The 23846-nt window shown below is 47.9% G+C and overlaps 1 protein-coding gene across 1 annotated transcript in view; it reads left to right on the top strand.

Moving 5' to 3' along the window:
- The window catches only part of MAP6 (microtubule associated protein 6), a 72275-nt gene that overhangs the window by 33193 nt on the left and 15236 nt on the right, over positions 1 to 23846 (top strand). The window contains exons 2-3 of the mRNA XM_004768011.3: positions 18810 to 19023; positions 20978 to 21174. Of these exons, the coding sequence (XP_004768068.2) occupies positions 18810 to 19023; positions 20978 to 21174 (411 nt within the window). The remainder of the gene's footprint in view (positions 1 to 18809; positions 19024 to 20977; positions 21175 to 23846) is intronic.

Raw genomic sequence — 23846 nt, 5'->3', positions numbered from 1 at the left:
GCCCTTTAACAAACAGCATGCCCTAATTTCCAATGCGGTACTGTCTCCTTGCCTCAGCTGAGTTCCCCCCTCAGTCCAGGGACACGACTGCTAACTGTATTATTCTTGTCTAACCTCAGCATCTCCACTTACTGCTGTCCAAGGTCAGGACACTTAACTACCCTCAGCTCCAATTTCCTCATCGGTAAAGTGAGAAGGGTAATAACCCCCGACCTGAAGAGGCCTCTGTGGTGATTAAATGAGATAGTGCCTAAACTTACTTCCCTCAGTTGCTGGCACTGGCAAGGTTCTCCGTAATGTCCGCAGTTTTCACTGCCATCACCATTATCAAGATGAATCTTAAAGCGGAATTACAGGTCCTTTTGTTAGCAACGCCCCGCCCCTTCCCTGCTGGGCCAGAGCCCGCGCATGCACACACGCACAGGACACAGAGACCGCTCCCCTGGCACAGTGGTGGCTGTTTGGAGATGTCTCAGTCCCTAACCCCCTTTGATGCTGGCTTTCCTACACTGGGCACCCCTGGTGCCCTGTACCCGCCCTCCTGTAACCCCCCTCCTGTAACCCCGTCCTCCCAAATTCATTTATCTCTTTACACGGTCTCTCACAGCAATCTAATTAAGTGGTGGGCTTGTGCAGAGCCATCTGCGGCTGGATTGTCATCCCTTGGTCTCTCAGGATCCCTGAGACTCTCCCAGTGGCCCCAGAGTTTCCCGAGGCAGAAGGATCGGGAAGTCACACGCAGGAGCCTCTGTTAGGTGATGACAAGCCTGAAGATGATTTTTGTGTCTCATGTGACGCAGCTCTGCATATTTGTCCTTACGCTTCCAGTCATTTCTTCCTAGGTTTTGCCTAGTCTGGTTTTGCTTCAAAAAGAGAAAACCTAAGCGATAGGACAGTGCGCCTGTCTCCAACTCGGGCTGTGTTTCTTCTGTCACCTTTCACCATGAAACCCCACGGTGGTTGGGGCCAGGCTGTGGGCCTTTCCAGCCCCATGTGCTGCTCTCTGCTCTAGCACTGCTCATACTACAGGAATCCAATCCATTTCTTTCTCTTCTGGCCCTCACTTGCCGGTGGGCTCCTTGTCCTTTACCCACATGTGCTCACATGGTGCCTGGCTCACCCTTTCTCAGGCCTCAGCTAGTAACTCCGCCTCTCTGACCTTGGTTTCCTCACCCATAAACTGCAAAGTAATAGTGCCCATCCCAAAGGGTAGTGCTGAGGATGCAGTCACATCAGGGGGACAAAGCTCCTTGCACACTGTAGGCCTTTAGTAAACAGTGATCATCTTATAACTGCTGCAGATGCTCAGCCATTGAATTAAATCATTTGTCAGCAGAGTTGACAGTAAGTTCTAATACATCATCATTAAACAGAACATATGTGACTCTGAAGCCTCCAGTCTCTCCCTATCCCCAGACTTTCATGGTCCCCAGGGGGCCTGAATCACCCAACCCAAGTGCCTCCCAGTCCATGTCATCTCTTCACTCCACCACTTGAGTGGCTCCGGCCACCTCCAGAGTCAAGTCTGAATTCCTGTACTTGACCCAATCCCACCTGGCTTGCCTCCACTGCCCTTTATGTAATCCTTGGCGGTAAAATGAGGTGAGGACGTCTTGGGGTGCATTTCCAGTGTTGCTGGTTTGATTCTCACACAATTCTGTTCATTCAGCCCGCCTTTTCTGAATGCCTGCTCTGTGCCGGACCCTGGGCAGGGCCCTGGCCTACTGATCCTACCCTCGGGACCTCTAGCCCAGAGGAGAATATAAGCATCTTCCAGACGTGGTTGAGATGGGGAAGGACACACTTTGGGAGCTGGCAGAAGTCCTAAACCTGTCTGGAGATCAGTGATGGCTTCGCAGTATTGTGAGGCAGGGATGGGGGGGTGGTCAAGCAAAGAGCCTAGGAGAGCATTCTGGCAAGAGGGAAGAATATGAGCACAGACTAGTGAAGACCAGTGCAGGCACGTGGCTGAGCAGCTCAGGGGTTGCAAGTGGGAGGCAGCAGGCCTGCAGAGGTGGGCCACAGCAGGGCCAGAACCAAGGTCTGGTTGAGGAGTCTGGCCTTGACCCTCCAGATACAGAAGCAGCAGAGGTCCTTTAATCACTTCTCCCAACACAGCCTCCCTTCTGGTTGCCCAATCTGCACATTATGTTAGGCTTTACATTTTACACTAATAGTTACATAAAAGTCATTTTTAAATTTTTCATTTGCTTTGTATACAGAAACAGATTAACATAAGACAATAGGAAAATGTCAGATCTTTAGTTAGTCATTCACTCTGGAATTTGATTTCTGGCCCTTCCATATAGCAGCTGTGTGCCCTTGAGCAAATCATTCGCCTCTCTGGGCCTTGGTTTTCTCATCTGGAAAAATGCCTTAGAGCACTTCTGTGGGGATGACATGTGACAGCATGTTTTTGTGGGGCATCTGGCACATTGGAGGCCCTGACACATCCCTTTTCTGCTCTCCCTTCTCCGTCACTGGCTTTCCAGTCACCGGATGCCAGCCCAGTGACCTGCACAATGACAAAGAGTGCCAGGGCACTGATGTGAAGAAGGGTTCCATGAAATAGTCACTGCTTCTCCGAAGGACCAGGGGTTTTGAAGGAATGTGTTCCCCCTGGCTGAAAGCTCTCAAGCTCACTGGCCAGAACTTGCCAATCCAGGCTGTCTGGGACAGGAGGGCCACCAAGGCAAGTCCAAGTGCTGAGTTTGCGTTCAAGAGTTTGTGGGTATGATCTTCCTCTGCATAGCCCTGGAAAGCTCAGAGTCGGGATACTGACAGGAATTTTAGTGCCTCCTCTTCTATGAAATATCCTGTTTATCTTATCAAACCCCCTCAGATTCTCTTGGGAACCTTGAACTCCCAGAGCACATCTCAGCGCTAAGCTGGAAGTTCCTTAAAGGGAACGATACTCAGAGGTGCTTCATGAATGCTTAGTCAACAGAGCACCTGGCAGAGGCTCAGAGACATGAAGACATGGTTAAAAGATCAGTTTGAAGCCCTGTTGCACGAAAGATGTCGTGTTCAGTATGTTTGCTGACCAGTGGGCCCAAGCCGGGAGCCTCAGGAACCTAAAGCACAGTGCGATGCTTGCCTTTCTCAGGAACGCACACCTTTTCCTGATGGCCCCGCAGATTATGCTAGATTGTGTCTTTAAAGATTTTTTTTTTAAAGATTTTATTTATTTATTTGACAGAGAGAGATCACAAGTAGATGGAGAGGCAGGCAGAGAGAGAGAGAGGGAAGCAGGCTTCCTGCTGAGCAGAGAGCCCGATGCGGGACTCAATCCCAGGACCCTGAGATCATGACCTGAGCCGAAGGCAGCGGCTTAACCCACTGAGTCACCCAGGTGCCCTAGATTGTGTCTTTAACCTGTTCTCTCTACTGCCTTCTTTGCCTCTATCTGAGCTGCATTTTGAAGTAGTTGTTTCCCCAGCAGAAAGTGGAAAGACAAAATTCAAGGTGAGGACAGGCCCATGCAAAGACACGACTAATGAAAGTGTTTCAAGCTTTCACGGGGCAGCTTAAAGAGGTCGAATTGTGGAGTTGAACAGACCTGGGCTCAAATCTTGACCTGAGTGACTGAGACACCCCATGTAAATTCCTGCACTGATCTGGGACTTGGGAGACTCCAGCCTTCTGGGGCCACCCTGAAGATTAGAGAGCAAATATGTGTAAGTGCCTCCCACCTGTGGCGTAGAGATGAGATAGGAAATCATGCAGCCCTGGCTTTCCTGTTGCCCCTTAGCAACTGGCCTCTATGGGTTTTTTTAAAGAACAATTTACGTGAGAGGTGGGGGAGGGGCAGAGGGAGAGAGAAACTCCAAGCAGACCGTTCTGAGCATGTAGCTTGACGCCGGCTTGATCTCACGATCCTGACATCATACCTCAGCTGAAACCAAGAGTCAGGCACTGAACTGACTGAGCCCCCCAGGCGTCCCACAGCTGGCCTTCAAAGGTGCCATACCAAATGTACTGCCCCCCTGGTTGCTGGCCCCAGCAAGTGACTAACAAGACTGAGTGTCATGACAATGCAGCTTCACGAAGAAATTCTAGGTCCTGTTTTTTTTTTTGTTTTTTTTTTTTTGGTTTTTTTTTTTAAGATTTTATTTATTTGGGACGCCTGGGTGGCTCAGTTGGTTAAGCAGCTGCCTTCGGCTCAGGTCATGATCCCAGCGTCCTGGGATCGAGTCCCACATCGGGTTCCTTGCTCAGCAGGGAGCCTGCTTCTTCTCCCTCTGCCTCTGCCTGCCATTCTGTCTGCCTGTGCTCGCTCTCTCCCCCTCCTCTCTCTGATAAATAAATAAAATCTTAAAAAAAAAGATTTTATTTATTTATTTGACAGAGAGACATCGTAAGTAGGCAGAGAGGCAGGCAGAGAGAGAAGGGGAAGCAGGCTCCCCACTGAGCAGAGAGCCTGATGTGGGACTCAATCCCAGGACCTGAGATCATGACCTGAGCCAAAGGCAGAGGCTTAAACCACTGAGCCACTCAGGCGCCCCTAGGTCCCATTTTTGACAAAAACGCCTCCAGATTTCATGGCCTGAAGAAAAGTCTCACATTTTTCTCTGACTCTGATGCCTCTGATGCCTCTGAGTATGTCTGTTATTTCTTTAGAGTTCACAGGTTGCTGAAAGACTTGCTGGGGGAAAAAAATTGCATTGTGGAAAGAGAGGCACCGAAGCCAAGAGCATTTAGTTGTACCTGGGTAAATGAAGTCTGTAATTCCCCTTACCAGACTGCCTACCCTCTTGCTGCCCCGCTGCACTCCCCCTGCTGTGCCCCCAGAGCTCCCGCTACCTCAGCTGAGAGGACGCTTAGGCAGCCCAAAGCAGAATTTAATGGTGTCACTTCCAGTGAATCATTAGCAACACAAAACAAGCATGACATTAAATGCACCAAAAATGGCATCATGGGGATCACCTACTTAATATTTTTATGCTCACCATTACTTAATAATTTCTGAGGTTTGGTCGTGCCCCAGCATTGGCAGACTTAGAGTGAATTTGTATTTCCAAACAAAGGAATAGTTTGCAGCCTTCACACATGATAATTAAACAAGAGTTTGTAATACATGAAAAAATGTTTTCTTTTCCAGTTATTTCCTTATGACAAGTTTCTAGAAATGGCATTGCTAGATCAAAGGATAACAGTTTTAAAGGCTTCACTCCTTAATTCACATAGTCAATAAATATGCAGTGAGGACTGATGATGTATCAGATCCCAGGGACAGGGGTTGGGGAGGCACAGAGGTGTCCTGCTGGGTTGAGTCAGGCTGCACTTTCCCCACACCCTTGCCAGCGGAGGCTGCAGTGCTGCCTTTCGCACTTGAGCAGCCCGCACAAAAATAGTAATATATTTCCAGAGGCCTAAAGATTTAAATGGAAGAAATAAACATGCAGGGTAGGATTACAAGTATTTCTATAATTGTATCATAGGGAAGGTTATAAGGTTCCGTAAGGTTATGGAATCATATATATAAGGATATGGAATCAAGAACAAAAGATAGTAATTCTTTGCAACTCTGCTTCGAAGCCACCTTGGCCCTCCCAGGCCTCACAGATGGGCTTGCAAACAAATAGCCAGGAGCACGATGTGGGAAATCAGACAAAGAAGCTGGTACAGGGAAGTCCCAGGGCATCGAATCAGGCCAGGATCACCTCCCTGCAAGAGGAGGGGGGTCAGGGAAGATGTTCCAGCTGGATTTTTTAACAGCTTTACTGAGATATAATTCACATAAGATACAGTTCACCCCTTTTAAGTGCACAGTTGGATAAGATTTGATAAAGGAATACAGTGGTAAAGCCATCCCTTAAAGGGTTTTAGAATGCTGCCATCCCTTGTGTTCATTTTCAATCAACCCATCCTCCTGACCTAGGCCTAGACAGCTCCTGATCTTCCTGTTTCTACAGTTTGCCTTTTCTAGAAATTTTATGTAAATGGCATCATATAATAGGCAATGTTCTCTGTCTGGCCTCTTTGATTCAGCATGATGTTCCCGAGATTCCTCCATATTGGTTCATTCCTTTTTGCTGCTGAGTATCATCCGTTCAAGGGATTTACCCATTTTGTCTATTCATTCATTAGTTCATGAACATTTGAGTTCTTTCCAGCTCTTTGGCTCCCATGAATAATGCTGTTACTAACATTCAGTTAGTAACATACAAGTCATTTGTGGGTGTGTATATTTCTTTTTGGTATTTAGGAGTAGAATTGCTGGGTCATATGGTAAGTGTATGGTTAACATAAAAAAAAATTCCCCCCCCAAAGTAGCTGTATTGTTTTACATTCCCATCAGCAATGTAGAAGAGATTGATTGCTCCACATTTTTTATAACATCAAGCAAAATCAATGTGCTTTATTTTAGCCATTTTCTCAAGTATGTAGTGGGATCTTACTGTGGTTTTAATTTGTATTTCCTAATGACTGCAATTTTTTCATGTGCTTATTTGCCATTGTAGGTCTTCTTTTGTAAACAGTCTATTAACATTTTTCCCATTTTTAAATTGGGTTCTTTGTCTTATCATTGAGTTTTAAGAGATCTTTATATATTCTGAATGCAAATCCTTTACAGATGTTTTGCAAATATTTTTCTCAGACTATGCTTGTCTTTACCTTGTTTGAATGGTGTCTTTTGAAGAGTAAACAGTTTAATTTTGATGAACTTAAATTTATCATTTTTCTCTTTTATTGTTTTGGGGTTTTTTGTCAGATCTAAGAAATCTTTGCCTACTCCAAGGTCACAAAGATTTTCCTCTGTGTCTTATAAGTTACATGGTTTTAGGATTAACATTTAGGTCTCTAGTCCATTTCTAATTACAATTGTGTGTATGGTGTAAGATAATGGTTGAGATTCGTTTTCTTTTCACATGGATATCCACTTTTCCCAACACATTTGCTGGAAACACTTATGGTTTTCCCTACTGAATTACCTTAGCACATTTTTTCAAAAATAAATAAACCACATATGTGAGCAGTGGTATGATGGTAAATGTTTAACTAGCTCTCTGGAAAAAAGGAGGGGCCTGATTTGTAGTGTTGGCCAACTTCCTGATATTTTCACATGGCTGATTTCAAGCTACCAGTAGTTGAATAATCAATCAGCTCACCAAATTACAGAAGATTTAACAAATTTAATCAGCTCTGTACCCCAAGAAAAGCCAGCTACAATGCACTAACTATATGCAAAAATCTCTTTTGTTCTTAGATGAATGTGTCTATCTTTATGCAGTAACATACCTGATTACTGTAGCTTTATAATAACTTTTGAAATCAGGTAGAGTAAATCTTCAGACTTTGTTTCTCTTTCTCAAAATTGTGTTGGCAATTCTAGATCTCTTACATTTCCGTGTAAGTTTTAAGATCAGCTTGTCATTGTCTACAGAAGTCCTCTTGGGATTTTGATAAGGATTGCTTTGAACTCATAGATCAATTTCTAGAACTGCTGTCCTAACAATATTGACTCTTCCAATTTAGGGACATGGTGTATGTCTTTATTTAGGTCTTCAATTTCTCCCAGCAGTGTTATGTAGGTTTCAGTTATAGGCATTGCACATCTTTTATTGAACTTGTTCCTAAGTATTTTACTCTTTCTGATGAATGGATTTAAATTTTTTTTCTTTTTCCAATGTCTGTTACTAGTCTATAGAAATATAATTCATTTTTATATATTGAGTATCCAGCAACCGTGCTAAACTCATTCATTTGTTCTAGTACTTTTTGTAGGTTCTTGAGGATTTTCTAAGTGCAAGATCATATTTATGTAAATAATGACAGTTTTACTTCTTCTCTTCTAATCTGTGTGCCTTTAATTTTTTTTTCTTGCTTTATTATTCTGACTATGACCTACAGTACAATGTTGAATAGAAGTGATGACAGTGGACATCTTTGCCTTGTTCCTAATTTTGGGAGAAAATCATTTAGTCTCTCACCATTGAGTATGATGTTAGTTGTAGGGTTTTTGTAGATGCTATTAGGTTGATGAACATCCCTTCTGTTCCTGCTTTGCTGAGGGTTTTTGTTTGTTTTTTTTTTAATCATGGAAAAGTGTTTGATTTTGGCAAATATTTTTTCTATGTCTATTAAGATGATCTGTGGTTTCTGTCCTTTATTCTATGAAAATGTTATATTATATTAACTGATTTTAGGGTGGTAAACCAACCTTGCATTCCTGAGATAAATCTCACTTGTTCATGGCTTATAAACCTTTCCATATGTTGCTAGATTTGATTTACTCCTCTTTTTTAAGAGTTTTAATATTTATATTCATGAGAAATACTGGCCTGTAGTTTTCTTGTAAGGACTTTGACTGGCTTGGTATCAGAAAAATATCTGATATTACCCATCTTAAAATGAGTTGGGAAATGTTCTCTTTTCTAAAAGAGGTTGTTAGGATTGGTATTTATTTTTTCCTTAATGTTTAATGTAACTCACGAGAGAAACCATCTGGGGCTGGTTTTTCTTTGGGGAAAGATTTTAAATTACTAATTCAATTTCTTTACTTGATATGTACTTATTCAGTTTTTCTATTTTTTAGTCAGTTTTGTAATTTGCATCTTTCTAAGAATTTGTCTGTTTCATCCAGATATATTGACATGAAGTTCTCCTAGTATTCCCGCATAACTGAATTACATTTTAAAGAATAAATTAGCATGGGTCTCAATAAAATACAAAATGCCATTTTCTTCGGCACCAGCTTGATTTGCAAAAAAGATATTTACTAAGTACTTCCTGGGCACCAAACAAAGAATGAGGAAACTTAAGCTTATTGAACATTTCTCTAAATGTATCATGCAACATCCTTGGAACTGTGTGGAGCTCACCTCATGGGAGTATCCTCCCAGAATCCTAGGTCCGCCCCCAGAAGAAGGCAGCACTTTCAGGGGATATACTCTCGGTGTTTCTGTTTCCTAAGGAACCATCTTTCTGCAACTAATGGATGCAAAGCTTTGGGACCCAACTAACCAGAAGAATGCAGCCTTCTATTTTCAACCTCAGCCGGATAACTCTGTGGTCTATTGGCAAAACCACCCCAGGACTCCCATGACTAAAACGCCCAGCTACTAATGGGGAAGTGGGGAGCAGGACAGAGTAAAGAGGGAGTCATTGTGATTTTCCTATAAGCTCTCCTCTAGTTCTTATTTTTTTCTACCTGAGGTGTGTTTGCATGTGTACTTATTTTAACCACCACACTCCCTCATTCTTATCCTCTACCTGACAACTATAGCTTTCCTATTTTGCACTTTTTTCTTCCATACAGTTCTTAGCATAGTGCCTAGTAAATATGGCAACATCAATTAATTTGTGTAGAATCACACTGACTCCTAATTGAGGAATTTTATTTATTTTTATTTTTTAAAAGATTTTATTTATTTATTTGACAGAGAGAAATGTCAAGTGGTGGGGGTGGGCGGGAAGCAGGCTCCCTGCCTAGCAGAGAGCTCAGTGCAGGGCTCAATCCCAGGACCCTGGGATCATGACCTGAGCCGAAGGCAGAGGCTTAACCCACTGAGCCACCCAGGCACCCCCTAATTGAGCAATTTTATTTTTAACTCTTTGTCCTCATAATTCTATACATGTTGTGCACATGAGCTTTCTCTGTGTGAAACGCTATTTCCCATGAGGCTCCCTGCATTGGGCTTGTGAGCCTCATGCAGCCTGGGACAGGACTTAGCAGTTACCCACAGAATCTTCATTTACCTAATGAAGAAACTGAAGCCCTGATTTTGTCATTGCCAACTGCTACCCATAGTGGATCTTTCCATGTAAAGGAAAGGGCGGATTCTTTTCCACTCGTTCTCTGTTCACATTAGATGTGCTTCAAACTTTTCTTTATATACAGACATTGATTTGCTCAAGTACATGCCTTCTGCATTTTAGAAAACTATTATATATGTGTTGTGCATGTGTTTACTGGATGTTAATGGCCAAGAACTGTGGTCCTAAATGCTTACAGCATTGGTATTCTCCATCAGATCCCCTTTCTCCCTCTCACACAAAAGAAGCTGAAAGACGCAAGCAAGCAAATACACAGGCATAGCCCATAAAGCTCCTCTCCCGACCCAGTCATTTCTACCAGGAAGAAACAATCTTTCATTCCCCTCCAAAGAGAGAAAAGCCGCTCTAAGCCCCTGCACCCCTCTAGGCTCAGGTGTTTTTTTTTTCTTTTTAATCTCCACATCCTACTTCCTTGAACAGGCTCCTGACAATAGCTTGGCAACCGACAGCGTTCACTGGCTTGTTTCCAACAGATTTCATGAAAGAGCCTGCTTCCCTTCTTCAAGAACACTTTAATATAACAAACGTAGGCAAGATTTTTGAACAGAAACTTAATGTTTCCATGACAATGTAAATTACCTATGAGAATCCATAGGAAGATTTTAGACCATTAAGTCTTAACAGCACGATTTTCTTCCATCATAAAACAGTGGAAGAATGTTGTTGGAAATTTTGTTGTCAAGAGGATGAGGAGAGAATTTTATTTCCCAAGAACTTAGATATGTAATAAATCTGGGCCTTATGGGCAGAGACATGGAATTTATATTCTATCACGGCTGGCAGTAATCCATTATTGAGTCCCTACTTTTGTGGAGAAGTGATTTGCACCAATTAACACATGTAGATATTCTCCCCAGCAGTAGAATTATTCCTTGTGTAATTCTATCTCATCATTTCTTGTAAATGCTAGGCCTTTTCAAATTAGAAATGAAAGAGCAGCCCCTATTCTCTTCTTTGGCAACGCTTTCTCTCCAAGGCCAAACTCTCTCGCCATTCTTCTGATGCCTGCCCCCCTCCCTCTCCTGGAGCCGGGCTTCATCAATCAACTGGCTCCCTGCCTGTCTTCAGTCTCCCCCTCCCCCCATAATTGCTCTTTCAGTATCTCCCCTTGAATCACTGCAAGAAAATGTGTGTAAGTGGGGCAGGTCCTTAAGCGAACGTCTGTGTATGGTGGACATTCAGTATTGGAGATTCAATTAATCAGGCATTCACTGAATGCTACTTTGTTCAAGTCTAATGTGAAATGCATTCAGAAATAAACCTGGCATCGGAAGCTGCAGCCCAGATTTTGCCCTCTCTTAGCACCGGAATGTTGACGGCAGTGGTCAGAAATACAAGCACTGCGGGGGGCGGGGGGTTCCTGGGTGGCTCAGTGGTTTAAGTGTCTGCCTTCGGCTCAGGTCATGATCTCAGGGTCCTGGGATGGAGACCCCATCAGACTCCCTGCTTAGTGGGAAGCTTGCTTCTTTCTCTCCCACTTCCCCTGTTAGTGCTCCCTTTCTTGCTGTGTCTCTCTCGGTCAAATAAATAAAATCTTTTTAAAAAGAGAAAGAACTACAGCCATAGGGACAGACAGCTGACGGCGTGGTTGTCTGAATCTCCCAGCCCGACTACCAAGCCAGTGGGGGCTGTTGTTGCTTCCACCTGTTCATGCTACATTGCTAGCCCTGGGCCTGGAATATAGAAGATACTCAATAGTTTTTCTTGAACAAACAACTCTGTGATGAAAACCAAATGCATTTATTATACAGTTATCCAGCATGGGCTTTGTCGCACTGACACAGATGGGCAGGTCCTCTTCAATGACGACATTCTCCTTGAACCCTGCATCAGTCCTGTGATGTCGGTCTCAAGCTCCCTATGGTTCAGAGCAGGGGAGGGCCTGGCCCGAGGGTTGGAGCTGGGCTGTAGCCCAGGTTTATCCCACTCCCCAGCCTGTGCCCTTGCCAGTGAACCCCCTTCTCTGTCCTGACTGGGGCTCTGTGCCATTTCTCACCTTGTTAAACCCTGCCTGTACCTCCCTGTATATGCTGAGTGCTCTGAGACACGGTTTTCTCCTGAGGGCCTGTGTTTCTTTGTTTCTGCTGATGACCTGGCCTCAAGGCAGCCTCATCTTTATCCGCTTTGTGGCATCGGAGGCCTTGCTACCTCCTAGTGAGGGCCACAGTATGGTCCCACCCTGCCCTACCCCCCAATTTTCTTGCAACCAGAGCAGGACCTTCTGTTCACTTAGTGCCACATTTCTGCTGGAGCTTGAAGTTCCTGTGCTCTGTTCACACCAGGGCTCTCTGCTTTGCGAAGTGAAGTGTGGGTGTTTTAAGCCCCTTTTGAGGAGAGGAATAATTTCTGATCAGGGTGCATATTAGAATCGATTGCTCTGTAACACCTGACTACCAACACTTAACAGCTTAAGCCGACCAATGTTTACTATCTCCTACAGTTTCTAAGGGTCAGAAACCAAGGAATGGCTTCTAGAATGGTTCTAGGCACTCTCCCAGCATCATCTGAATCCTTGCAGGGGCCTGAGGCTCAACCTCTAAGATGGCCCATTCACGTGCCCTTCAGCACGACACTGCAGTTCCTTGCGCACAGGCCTCTCCGTGGGGGCGTGTGTGTGAGTCCTCCTGTCGTGGCCACTTTCTGTCCTCAGTGTGAGTGCTCCGCAAGGAAGCAAGCAGGAGTCCCACCTGAGAGAGGAGTGTGCAAGAATCTGTGGATATGGTGAGAAGTGACACAGATGCCCGAAGCCAAGAGACTCTTGGACGGCCCCCTCATGCCCTCGCCCAGCTGGGGCAGCCAGGACTTCTGGGGCAGCCAATCCTTCAGCAGAGAGAGGGGGAGGCTGCGTTTTGAATTGCTGGCCCAGGCTCCGCCAGCATCACACAGATGCAGAGAGACCGTCCTGATCCTCGACGATGGCACCTCTGGGAGGGAAGAGAGAGACCTACCCAGGCCACCTGCCGTAACATGCTCAGTGAGTGCTGCGGAGGGATAAGGTCAGAGAACAAGCTCCACACAAAAGCCAGGGGGTATGGAGGGAAGAGGATGCTGGGCATGGGAACGGCAAGGGCGAAAGTTCGGAGGAGGGGCAGTGCGGCAGGTGTGTGGGGAGGGGCCGTGGTGATGTCACTGGCAAAGTCAGCCATGGTAGCTGTGGCTCGGGCTCGGGCTCGTAATTCGTTTAAGGAGCTTTGTGCTGCACCTGGCACCGAGCAGGTGCTCACTGAGTGACGACGGGGTGGCTGGTGAGGACGAAGTAAGGCCAGAAGGATAACTGCGGACTGAGTCACAGGGCCGTGCACGTCGTCCTGAGGAGCCACAGTGTAAGCAAACTGGAGGGGGCCTTGGCTTGGAGCACAGCTGGTCCTGTAGTGACTGGGATCTGCCTCAGGGTTTAGCAGGGAAGTAGTGTGCTCATGGCGGAGCTGGAGGACAATCTCTCCTGGAGCCTGTGCCGATGAATCAGAGGGAGGAGGGAGAGCCTGGGACTCTGATGCTGAGGTTCTGAGGCCACGGTCCAAGGAGAGGAGGTCTCGAGGGCTGAAGTGAGATGGCACAGGGGGACTGGACAGGAGGAGGCAAAAGTAGGGTGTTTGCTGCCTCCTTTAAAATCTTTGCCTGGTCAGCAAACTGCTTTAGCAGCTTCTCAGAATGCAAGAATGCACCTATCTAAAGGCCCCGTGGGAACAGTCTAGGAACATCTTGTCTACCAGGTCTCTGTGAGGTGACTTACCCTGGGCCTGTCTCTGCTGTTTCTTGATGGGAGCTTGGAGGCTGGCCCAAGCTTTTCTCCACAGATTTTCCAGCACACAGGAGCCATTAGAGGAGTCTGTTAAACCCAGACCTGAACATACTGGTTGAGCCTACTTCCCCGTGTAGTTTACCCAGCCACAGAGGGTCATCATAATCCCAAACCCTGCTCTGTCCCTGCAGGGATTGTGCAGGAGAGAAGAACTGCATCGAGCCTAGAATGATTTGCTGTGGAGGGGATCATGGGCCCATGGCAATGCAGTTGGAAATCCCATCCCCATGGCTTCCCTGGATCATGATACAGGAGGAGCCATGGCATGGGGAGCCTCTCTGGGATGCCAGGGGCAGCAGCCAGTAGATGTGGGACCCTCCCATATGCTTACAGTCTCACTGGGGCACCCAGAATGGCTGAAGGGAAGTGCTGTCTTGTGATTGCTGCCCGGAGCTGAAGCTGCCATGAGCTTGTGACGGGTTACACATCCACCCCCAAGAGTGGGATGGCAGAAGGGGCATGGGCTTTGAGCCAGACAGACTCACGTCCAATAACGGCTTACTGGCTTGGCGAGCTCTTCACCTGTCTGTACTCAGGTTCCTCATATATAACGTGGGGCTAATAACAGCAACCTCACAGGGATGATGAAAAGGTAAACTAAAGCTGGATGCACAGAGAGCTCAGCCTAAAGGAAGTGGGCATTGGGAAGTGTTAGCAAACTATTCCTTTCCTTACCTGCCCCCTGATTGTCAGGGCTTCCTTCCTGTCCCCAACCCTTTGCCACCATAGTGGCTTCACTCACTGGGGGCTCTGGGCAGCCTCCTGTCAATCTAGGGAGGGTGGATTTTACGAAAGCTTGGGAGACACCAGATGCTTGCTTTAGTATGGACAACTCTTTCCTACAAGAAGAAAAGACCAGAAAGGAGATCAAATAAGAGCTAATTCCATGAAATAGTCACTCAATGCCAAGCCCTTAAGTCCCATGGAGAATGTGAGAAAGATATGGAACACGATTCTCAGTGGGGGCCTGGGTGAGGGCCAGGGCCTGGCACAGCACGTAGACACCAGGGGGTTTCTCACCCAGCTCTGCCCCTAACCCGCAGTTTGACATAGGGTAAGTTAAAGGATATCCCTTCACAGCCTTGCAGATGAGGTTGGACTAAAAAGTCGGGTTCCGTCTGGAATTTTCTGTTATGTATCTCATCCCTCAGGAGAGGTAAAGTGAACTCATAAAATAAAGAGCAATGTACAACTGCATGGGTCACCACAAAGTTGGACAAGGTAGTAAAGTATCCAGGAGGCAAGAGAGAGGAAACTTTGGGCTGAGAAATCCAGGAGGGGAGTCCTGGAAGAGGAGAGCCCCAAGCTGGGCCTTGAAGATTAAAGAAAAGTGGGGCAGTCTGAGAGGAGGACATTAATGGAGGAACAGTGCTGCTTCGCTCAGAAACGTTCAGCAGCTCCCCAGGCCAACTGCAAGCATGTAAACAAAGCATTCCAGGCCCTGTAAGCCTGGCCCCAGCTCCCACCTAGCCTGGTCACCTGGACATCCTTCCAAGGACACCATCCTCCACACCCTGAGCGCTCACCTGCTCTCTGAGCCTGCCTCAGGGACTCAGAGTGCTGCCTGAATTCCCTTTGTCCACTTCTCTGTCTCCATCTTTTAGTGCCCCCTTGAAAATTAAGCATCCTTTTCCCTCTGTCCCTCTGTCCCATTTGCTTAGGACCACACACAGACAGATTCTGACCTACTAAACTGTAGCCACCTCGGCCACTGGGTCACATGCCCTGTAGGACACATGCCCCACCCATGGCTGGTGTTTGGTAAATGTCAAATGATTAAAGGAATGAACCATCGAGCTGAAATCCAGCTGCACGGAAAGGGGAGTCCATGTGTACAGGGGACCCTGGGCTGGTGGCAAGTGGCTGTGGTCATGACTGAGCTGAGAGCGTGGCCCATGCTGTTCTGGGAGAAGCATCTCAGGGCTGGAGGAGCTCAGGGGTCATCTCGTGCAGCTGTGTCACCAAACCCTCCACGGCATTGCACTCAGCAGGCCTGAGCCGCACAGGCCCCTCCAGTGAGAGAACAGGCCAAACACACTGCAGTGTCGACACATGGGAGAAGTGTAGTGGAAGGATGTGGGCCGTGGGGCCTCACAGACCCAGGCTCATAGATCAGTCCTGCTTCTTTGCCAGCTCTTTGGCCTATGCAAGCCACCTAACCCCTCTGAGCCTGGGTTACCTTCTTTTGTAAGAGAGATACAATATGACTGTCTCTCAAAGTTGTTGTAAGGATTACAGATAATATACCAAAGCAAACCCAAAACAACCCTCCAGCTTATAAAAGGTGGGTAACAAATGGTAGCTGATTCTACTTGTGTGACAGATGCTTAGTTACGGCTTGTGGCTGGGGAAGGTTTTATGGCGAGTTTGAAGAAAGTTCTAAGTAGCAGAATTTGGGTTTCAGCTGAACTGTCTGTCCTAATTGCAGTGGCCTTATCATGGAACTCACTACATGGCTTCATATGAAGATCAGTTGTTTAAGATCAGGGTCACCAGACTGATCCCACGAGGACAATTGTCCGAGGACAATTAACCCACGGATAATGCTCACTGTGAAATGCCTGCCAGCCCAGAGGCCAGGCCAGAGATGCAGGAAAGCTGCAGAGGCTGGCCTGGGAGAGATGATCCAGAAACAGCTCTCAGGCCAGTGTAGACCTGTGTCAATCCTGATTCTGGAAGCAGGCAGAAGTAGGAGCAAAAAACTCAGGGTTCTGACCTCATATATGCAGTAACCAAGTCGTTACCAATAAGCCACGTATAAGGGGCTTTGGCAATACTCGGTTCCTAAAGGGTGGGAGGAAGGAGGGGGAGCCTGGAGACTTGGGGGGGGTCATGGTGGCCACAGTGCCCAGTGTGACCCAGTCCAGCCCAGAATGGCTCAGAAGTCAGGTCGAAGTAGCTGGGTGAACCCACGGAAGTGTAAAACAGTGGACGAGAGCACAGGAAAAGATATAATGCAGCCTTGAGGCTAGAGCAGATGGGGGCCATTAACAGAATTGGAGGGTCTCAACCCTCCAAGTCCCCTTCTCCTCCCAGTTTCCCCAACTCAGTGGGTAGCGCTGACATCCACAAACCCAAATCCTGAATCTCTCCAGATTCCCTTTTGACCCTGGCCTCCCTCGACTCAGCCACTTTCAAGTCCTGCCCACTTCCCTCTTGACTTGGAGCCACTCTCAGTCCCAATTGCCACTGTCCTGGTTCAGGCCTCTGTCTTCCTCCCGGCACACTGCACAGTCTCCTGCCTGGCCTCCTGACTCACCTCTCCCCGTATATGCGCCATTCACACCTCTGCCAAAGTTCTCTCTCCCCAAACTAATCTGCCATATTCTTCTTTGGCTTGGAACCATCTGGCAGCTCCTCGATACAGTCCAGACCATCCCCTCAGCATGGCTGGCAGGACCTCACGATCTGTCCAGCCTCCTGTGCTCTTCCCCACAAGCTTCAGCCCAACCACCCAAACTGCGTGCACAGGGCCATGTCTCAGCTGCCTCTTCGGGTACCCCTCACTCTGCCTGGAACCCTTGCCAGCTCCCCATCCCATCTCTGACTCCACTCCAGAAGCCACATCTCCGACTCCCTCCCAGGCTGGCATAGGCTGTGTTCCCCACTCCCCCCCTCTTTCATGGCTCTTTTCTTACCATCCTGGACAAATCTCATTCCCTCTTGCGCCCAGGGCTTCTCTTACTGAGTTTGGCTCCACAGAGCTCAGCATCCTGCCAGAGAGACCCTAGGCACTCAGGAAATGTGTTGCAAATGAATGAATGAAATAAATTGAATGATGAGGGAATGAAGACAATTTGGAGGGGGAGACAAGATGCTTTGGTTCTAGGGATGTTGTATTTGAGTCAGTGGGGCCCCTAGGTGAGGGTCCAAGATGCATTGGAAAGGTGAGTCTGATGCTTGGGTGGTGGGGAGGACAGTCTCTTAAGAAACTGTGATCTCTCTCCTCACAAATGAGCCAATTCCCCTCAGGAGGTCAAATGACCAACAAGGGGCTCTGTGTTAACCAAACCAGCTTGACCGACTCAGAGACCCTCTGAGCTAAAAGGTCATAGGATAAAGACATTGTCTGGTCTGAGTCTTTTTTGGACCGACTCAGAGAAGGGAGGGTCCTGCCCCACAGCTCGTTAGAAGTGGGGCTGGGACTGCAGGACTCTCACAGCCTCAGCTCTTTCCGTCATCCCTCCTGTTTGTGCCCCTCGTCTCTGAGCCCCGAAGGAGGGCCTCATCGGTGAGGGTGACGAGAGCGCTGGAAGAACCTAGCCGCACTTACGCACATCCTACCTCTTCCTTTCCCACAACACAGCTTCTCATGGCTCCCAGTGGGAACAGATCCGTCGGATGTCATGCACTCAACGAACAGGATGGACCGCATGGCCTCTATAAGCAGCCGCATGTACTCGACCCTGCTTCAGACATTGTCCCCATCTAGTCTCCAGCCCTGTAACAGATCAGAAACAGCTGGTTAGGAGCCACGATAAGAACATGGACACACTGACTCAGGAAAGAGCAGCAGATGGTGGTCATTAAAGGGTCAGGCCCCATAGCCATTCACACCAGAGCACGCGAAGACTGTCCTGCGTGTACTCACCGAAATACCCATCCTAACAGTGACTCCACCTGTGTTTGGTACATTTTGCTTGTTTGTATCTGGAAGCATTTAGACATCTCATGAGTGTTTTCATCTACAGGGATTAAGACTGTTAAATTTCTGGCAACATAGGAAGCAAGCCCTCTGCTAGCAGACCCTTGAGGACAAAGGGTCTCAGCATGACAAGGTGGGGGAGGGGCCTTGGTCCTTGGCTGTGGCATGAAGGCTCCAGACACACCTTCTAACACGTCTCATTCTCACACTCTTGACCTCCCACGTGCCAGGCATTCAGTCCTAGAGGTTGAATCCAGGCATGATGGAGTGGATTGAGTGTTTTCAGCCTCATCTAAGATAGTGCAAAAACAAGGTCCAGAGATTAGAATTGCCTCTCTATGATCACACAGTTGTAGCTGGCAGCCTGTCTTCCTACAAGGGCTACTGCCGCAGCCTGCACCCATGCAGCAGGAAGGAAACCACGCGCTTCCCCATGAGGAGACAGGGAAGTTCACTGCTGAGCCGCTCCTCCATCAGCAGTGAGCCCCGCTGAGAGCTTTGCTGTGCTTGCAGCCCTGTTCGAGAACCACTGTGTCCCACCAGATAGTGCTTCATATCGCTTATGCTTTCTTTGATTCACAGAAACGAATTCAGAGCATGGACGGATATCAAGCCTGTGAAACCGATAAAAGCCAGGCCCCAGTACAAGCCTCCAGATGATAAGATGGCTCACGAGACCAGCTACAGTGCCCAGTTCAAAGGGGAAGCCAACAAGCCCACACCAGCGGACAATAAGGTCATTGATCGCAGAAGAATACGCAGCCTCTACAGCGAACCTTTCAAGGAACCCCCAAAGGTGAGCTAGATATTGTGGGGAACCCCTCAGCACAACCTAGATACAAGGGCTTAAGGGCAGCAAAGTGTGAGGGCGGGGCTACTGCCCACCTGGCCCCACCCCAAGGGCTCCTGGGAAATTCCTCCTCTTTTTGGTAGCACAGAAACCAGGGAACAGGAACCTTGGCTAAATTCAAAGAAATGTTTAAAAGGAACAGTGCCTAAAATAAAACTGCTTGAGGACTGGCCGGTTTTCAGAGAACTGGCTTCTAGATTTTAAAACCACCCTCCAAAAAAGTGGCAGAAAACCCCACCTGAGCCCTCAGTCCCTCCTTCTTAAAACAGCCGCTTTTGCCCCTGAAGTGCTAGCCATTGGAGGTGTCTCGCTGGCTTCCTCCCACCCTGCCCCTGCCAGCATCCTCGGCTCCAATCCATGGACAACTCCTTACTCCTTTTTATCCTTTTCCTCCATAAACACTAGGCACCATCAGCTCAGAGCACCTGTCTCATCAGCTGCAAGATGTATTCCGGGTAATTTGTTACTGTAATAGACAGTTTGTGAATGATTTACATTTCTAAGTAACTTTCAGTGGATTCAGGGATTTCCATTAATAACAGTACTTTGCCTTATTTGTATCCCAGTACACACTTGTGAGGGGGAGAACCGAGTTGGAGACTCAGCTGGAAGCAGGAATCATAAATGCCAAGGCTGATTCTGTGAAGTCAAGCCACATGGGGTTGTGCAAATATCCCTTTTATCTATAAAAGCAGGAAAAGCATGAGAGCCTTTCCTCTGCTTTTGTCTGAAAGTCTTGCACTGAAATAGTTTCCTGTTTGGCCCTGGACTAAATTCTAGGTAAAGTGGGAACTAAGTCAGCTTGACTGGACTCCTCCACTTGGAGCACTGAGAGTTCTGTGTTCCGTGAAAGCCCTCATTCCTGGGCAAACCAGGAGGTACAGGTCAGAGGTGACTGAAAAGCCCTGGAGCTCCCTGAGTGAATGTCTTAGCCTGGGAGGCCCAACAGCATCTCTGGCCATATTCCGCTTCGCACAAAAGAAGACTCAAGAGAAGGAAGGAGGGAAGTTTGGGGAAGGTGAACCCAGAGATGGAGGGCATATCGAGGGACCATACACAGTGACCCCAGAGTTCTTGGGAGAGAGAGGGCCAGGCCGTTTCCTGGGAGTAAGGGGGCAGAGTTAGAGGTGAGGGTTTGGGGGGAGTGGATGGGCTGCTCTGGGGAAGAGAATCCTGGGAGCCAGCAGGAGAGGAAGCCTGGATGGAGGGCAGTGTGAAGGCCTCTCTGAGGTGAGACTGCCTGGCCCATTTCTCCACACGAGCTCACCTTCCTGGAGACAGAAACAGGAAAGGCCAGTTTATATGGTCAGTGGTGATACCGCCCCCGAATCTTTGCATCTTCTACCAACAAAGGTTTATTTCTCATTAATAACTGTCCACCATGTGGGGGGGCCGGCAGCCCTACTCCTCGCCGCCTCTACAGTGTGGCCCTCGGGTGACAGAGAGCCTCTCTCGTGGCCGAGAGAAGAGAGCAGGGGGAAGTACCCGTTGGCCCTCCAGTTTCCTCTGGAGGTGACCCCATCCCTTCTGCTCACATTTCATTGACTAAAGCAAATCCTAGGCCTGCCCGAATTGAACAGAGTAATGAGGTACAATCTTCCCATGGGGAGGGGCAGCAGGTATCGGCAAAACAGCCATACCATCTACCACCATGGTCGTTCTGTGGTGACAGCCACCAGGCCGGGGAGCCCCTGTGGCCAGTGAGCCTGTGGCCAAAACCCCTGACCATCCGGTTCCAAAGCCAGATGACCTGAGTCACTGAAAATACTTCAGACAACATCAGGTGTCATCATGACGGTTATTGTCGAGCTAATCATGTCTTCTCTCTAACTTCTCTCGCCCACTCCCTCCCTTTCTGTGTTTCTATATTTGCGGTCTGTCTGTCTGTCTCTCCGAGCAGGTGGAGAAACCTAGCGTTCAGAGTTCCAAACCAAAAAAGACCTCAGCGAGCCATAAGCCCCCGAGGAAGGCCAAAGACAAGCAGGTGGTGTCAGGCCGGGCCTCCAAGAAAAAGAGCGCAGAGGTCCCCACTGCCACCCAACCCGAAGACAAGGAGCAAAGTAAAGAGATGAACAATAAACTGGCTGAGGCTAAAGAGTAAATTTCACTGCACTTTCCTTTTATTCTTCTTTTCCTTTTTTTTTTTTTTTAAACCAACCAACAAAAAAGGCCACAAAATTGCTTAGAGGTTTCTCATCTGCCTTGGTCCTGAGTGTTCCAGGAGCTCTTCGGTTTGGTTTCTTTTGATGGAGGAATGCCGTCTCCAAGCCCAAGCGGCATGCCTCCTCTCCAAATCGAGACCTTGCCAGGCTAAGCATGGCGCAAGGGGCCATGCCGCGGGGCCCCCGGAACACCAGGAACCCCGGGAAGCGTTGCTCCCTGGTTGTGCCTCCCACAGCAGGTGAGACTGCTCGCTGGCTGCTGAGGGAGGGAGGCAGGCCTTGGCACGCAGAGGCCATTCCCAGCAACTGGAAGTCTCCCGGTACGCTCGGGAATGCCCATAGGGTGCCCTCCTCCTCTTCTCCTCCAAAGTCTGTGTCAGTGATCCACTCTGAACTGTAGGTAAATGTGTCCTTTTCCAAAATTCAGAAGGTTATCATGTGCTAGAGAAGCTCGCTTTGGGGCTTCAGCGGTAGATGGCATTTGTGGAAATATTTTAAAAGCAAAAAACCTCGGCCTTAATGTCCATAGGATGAATTGTGTCCGTTAAGTCATTTTTTTCATAGACTTTTCTGTTAGAAACGTGTGACTACGTTTAGTTTCCTATCAGTGGGCTTGAAATTGTATGCCAAGTAATAGATAGGCCATTGATGATTAAAAGCAGGCCAGGGTAAGAAGGTTTGGTGTTTTAGGTACGTTCTAGACATCATGGAGAGATCCGCCGGCATGAGGAGATTGTTCTCCTCTGTGTGCCCTCAGCCCATCCAGTGCCAGCGGTTTGGCAGAGCAGCTGGCCACAGATGACTGAGGAGGAAAGTTCAGGGGCCAGGGGTAGTGGACTTAGAATGTGGCTTCCTCGCTTCTGAGAAACACAAGGTGGGAAGTCGACGTCGTGGCAAGTGTGGCGGTGTTCACCCTCCCTTCCCGCGTGCTTGCTCTGTTCCTCAGGGAGGGCAGAGGACGCTGAATTTCAGGTTAGTGGAAATGTCTGTGACTTAGCTGAAGATTAGGAGAGTTCCTTACTAAGTGATTAGCAAGCGTTTCTGACCTCACTGATGAGTAAAAGCAGCTCTCTGTATTGTGTTTCGCGTGTCTGTGTGGCCAACGCCCCCTGGGGGCGGCAAGTGGCACCTTAGTTGTGCTAGAGTTGTGTTGTAGGCATTAGAGAGTTGTGCAAAGACCCCCAGTGCTCACAAGGGAACCCAAGATACCTACCAGAAAAATTACATTTGCAAACCTTGTGGCGTGTACATTGCTCAGTTTGCTTTGTTGCCCTGTCCTTGAAGCCCTTTCTGTTGCCGGCACCGTGACACGGCTGGGCTGTGGTCCGGTGCCACGCCCCTGCTGTGGAAGAACAGCAGCGGTGAGCGGGGTCCCAGGCTCCTCACCGCGGCACTCCCTTTTGGTCCCTGTGGTGTGTAGGAAGCAGGGCCTCCCCCAGTCCTCTCCTGTTCTGACCATTCAAGCAGCAAAGTCTCTGTTGACACCATTTTGTCGGTCACCTGGGGCTGACAGAGAAGTCTTCTGCAAATTCACTGAGCGTGTGCTTTGTGGGCAACATCTGTTAAGAGCCTAGAAATAAGGCTCTTGGCCAGGCCCACTGTCATCTTCCTTTCTATCTCAGGGCATGCTGCTGAGAAGAAGCTTGGAAGAAGGTAGAAAATGTGAGTGAGTTTCAGTGTTCGAACATCCCAGTTTGGGATGCCTGTCTGGAAATGACTAGGATAGCTCCCAGTACTGATTGTAGCTATTCGATGGCTAATCTTAATGTTAACCAGAGAGCTCTATCAACACGAGCTTAACTTTACCCAGACAATGACCAATGGACGTTTGTTGTCTCGAGGTCCGGCATCGGTCAGGTGTGTTGATGTTAACCGCAGTTTGGATTTCTCCGTAGAACAATCATGTATGTTCTGCAGATCAAGTAAATCAAAGTGCACGATCCACAGGGGAACATTCGTTCCACATTCATGTCCTGAATGCCTGTGTGCGAGATGTGCAGGGCACTTTACATATACCTGTGTCCCCAACAGCACAACCAGAAGGATCCATACGACTTGATCTCTGTGTCTGATTCAAGTTTGTTCACCCAAACTATGGTTTCCCACCCACCTTGCAGCTCCAGGGACTGAATTTCCAACTCTGCCCCGCCTGCAGCTTGAGACATGATCCTGTATAATGTCTTTTCAACCCTTCAGCTGCCCCATCTTTTTAACTCCTGCAACTGGGAAAATTCTTACTTGTAGTTCACTTTGACTCTTGAATGTGTCATTTCATGGCAAGAAACCTCCTTTGATTTCGACTGTTTACAAATAAAACTCAGCCAGTCTCATTCTGCATCTCAAACATGCTGATTGAAACTGATCATGGTTTCACAAACAGTGTTTCCGTTTTGCCTTTCTGAAGATGACCAAGCTTCCAATGCCTGGCTGTCCATTTTTTTATATCTTCCTACGGATCCCTGAGTTCCCCTGGCAAGAGAGCAAGGCCTGAAGCTTTCCTAGTGTCTGCTTTGCTTGCCTGTAAAAATAACCCCTAAGGCTGTGCGTTGGCTCCCCCAGTTTTTTGTTACTTGCTGGTGCTTCCAACCGGTCCGTTCTCTCTTTGCC

This window comes from Mustela putorius, unplaced genomic scaffold (assembly GCF_011764305.1).
Source record: "Mustela putorius furo isolate JIRA1106 unplaced genomic scaffold, ASM1176430v1.1 tig00003987_pilon_pilon_pilon, whole genome shotgun sequence".
Classification (NCBI taxonomy): domain Eukaryota; kingdom Metazoa; phylum Chordata; class Mammalia; order Carnivora; family Mustelidae; genus Mustela; species Mustela putorius.
Note: the sequence above shows the minus strand (reverse complement) of the source record. Positions and strands in the feature narration are given on the sequence as shown.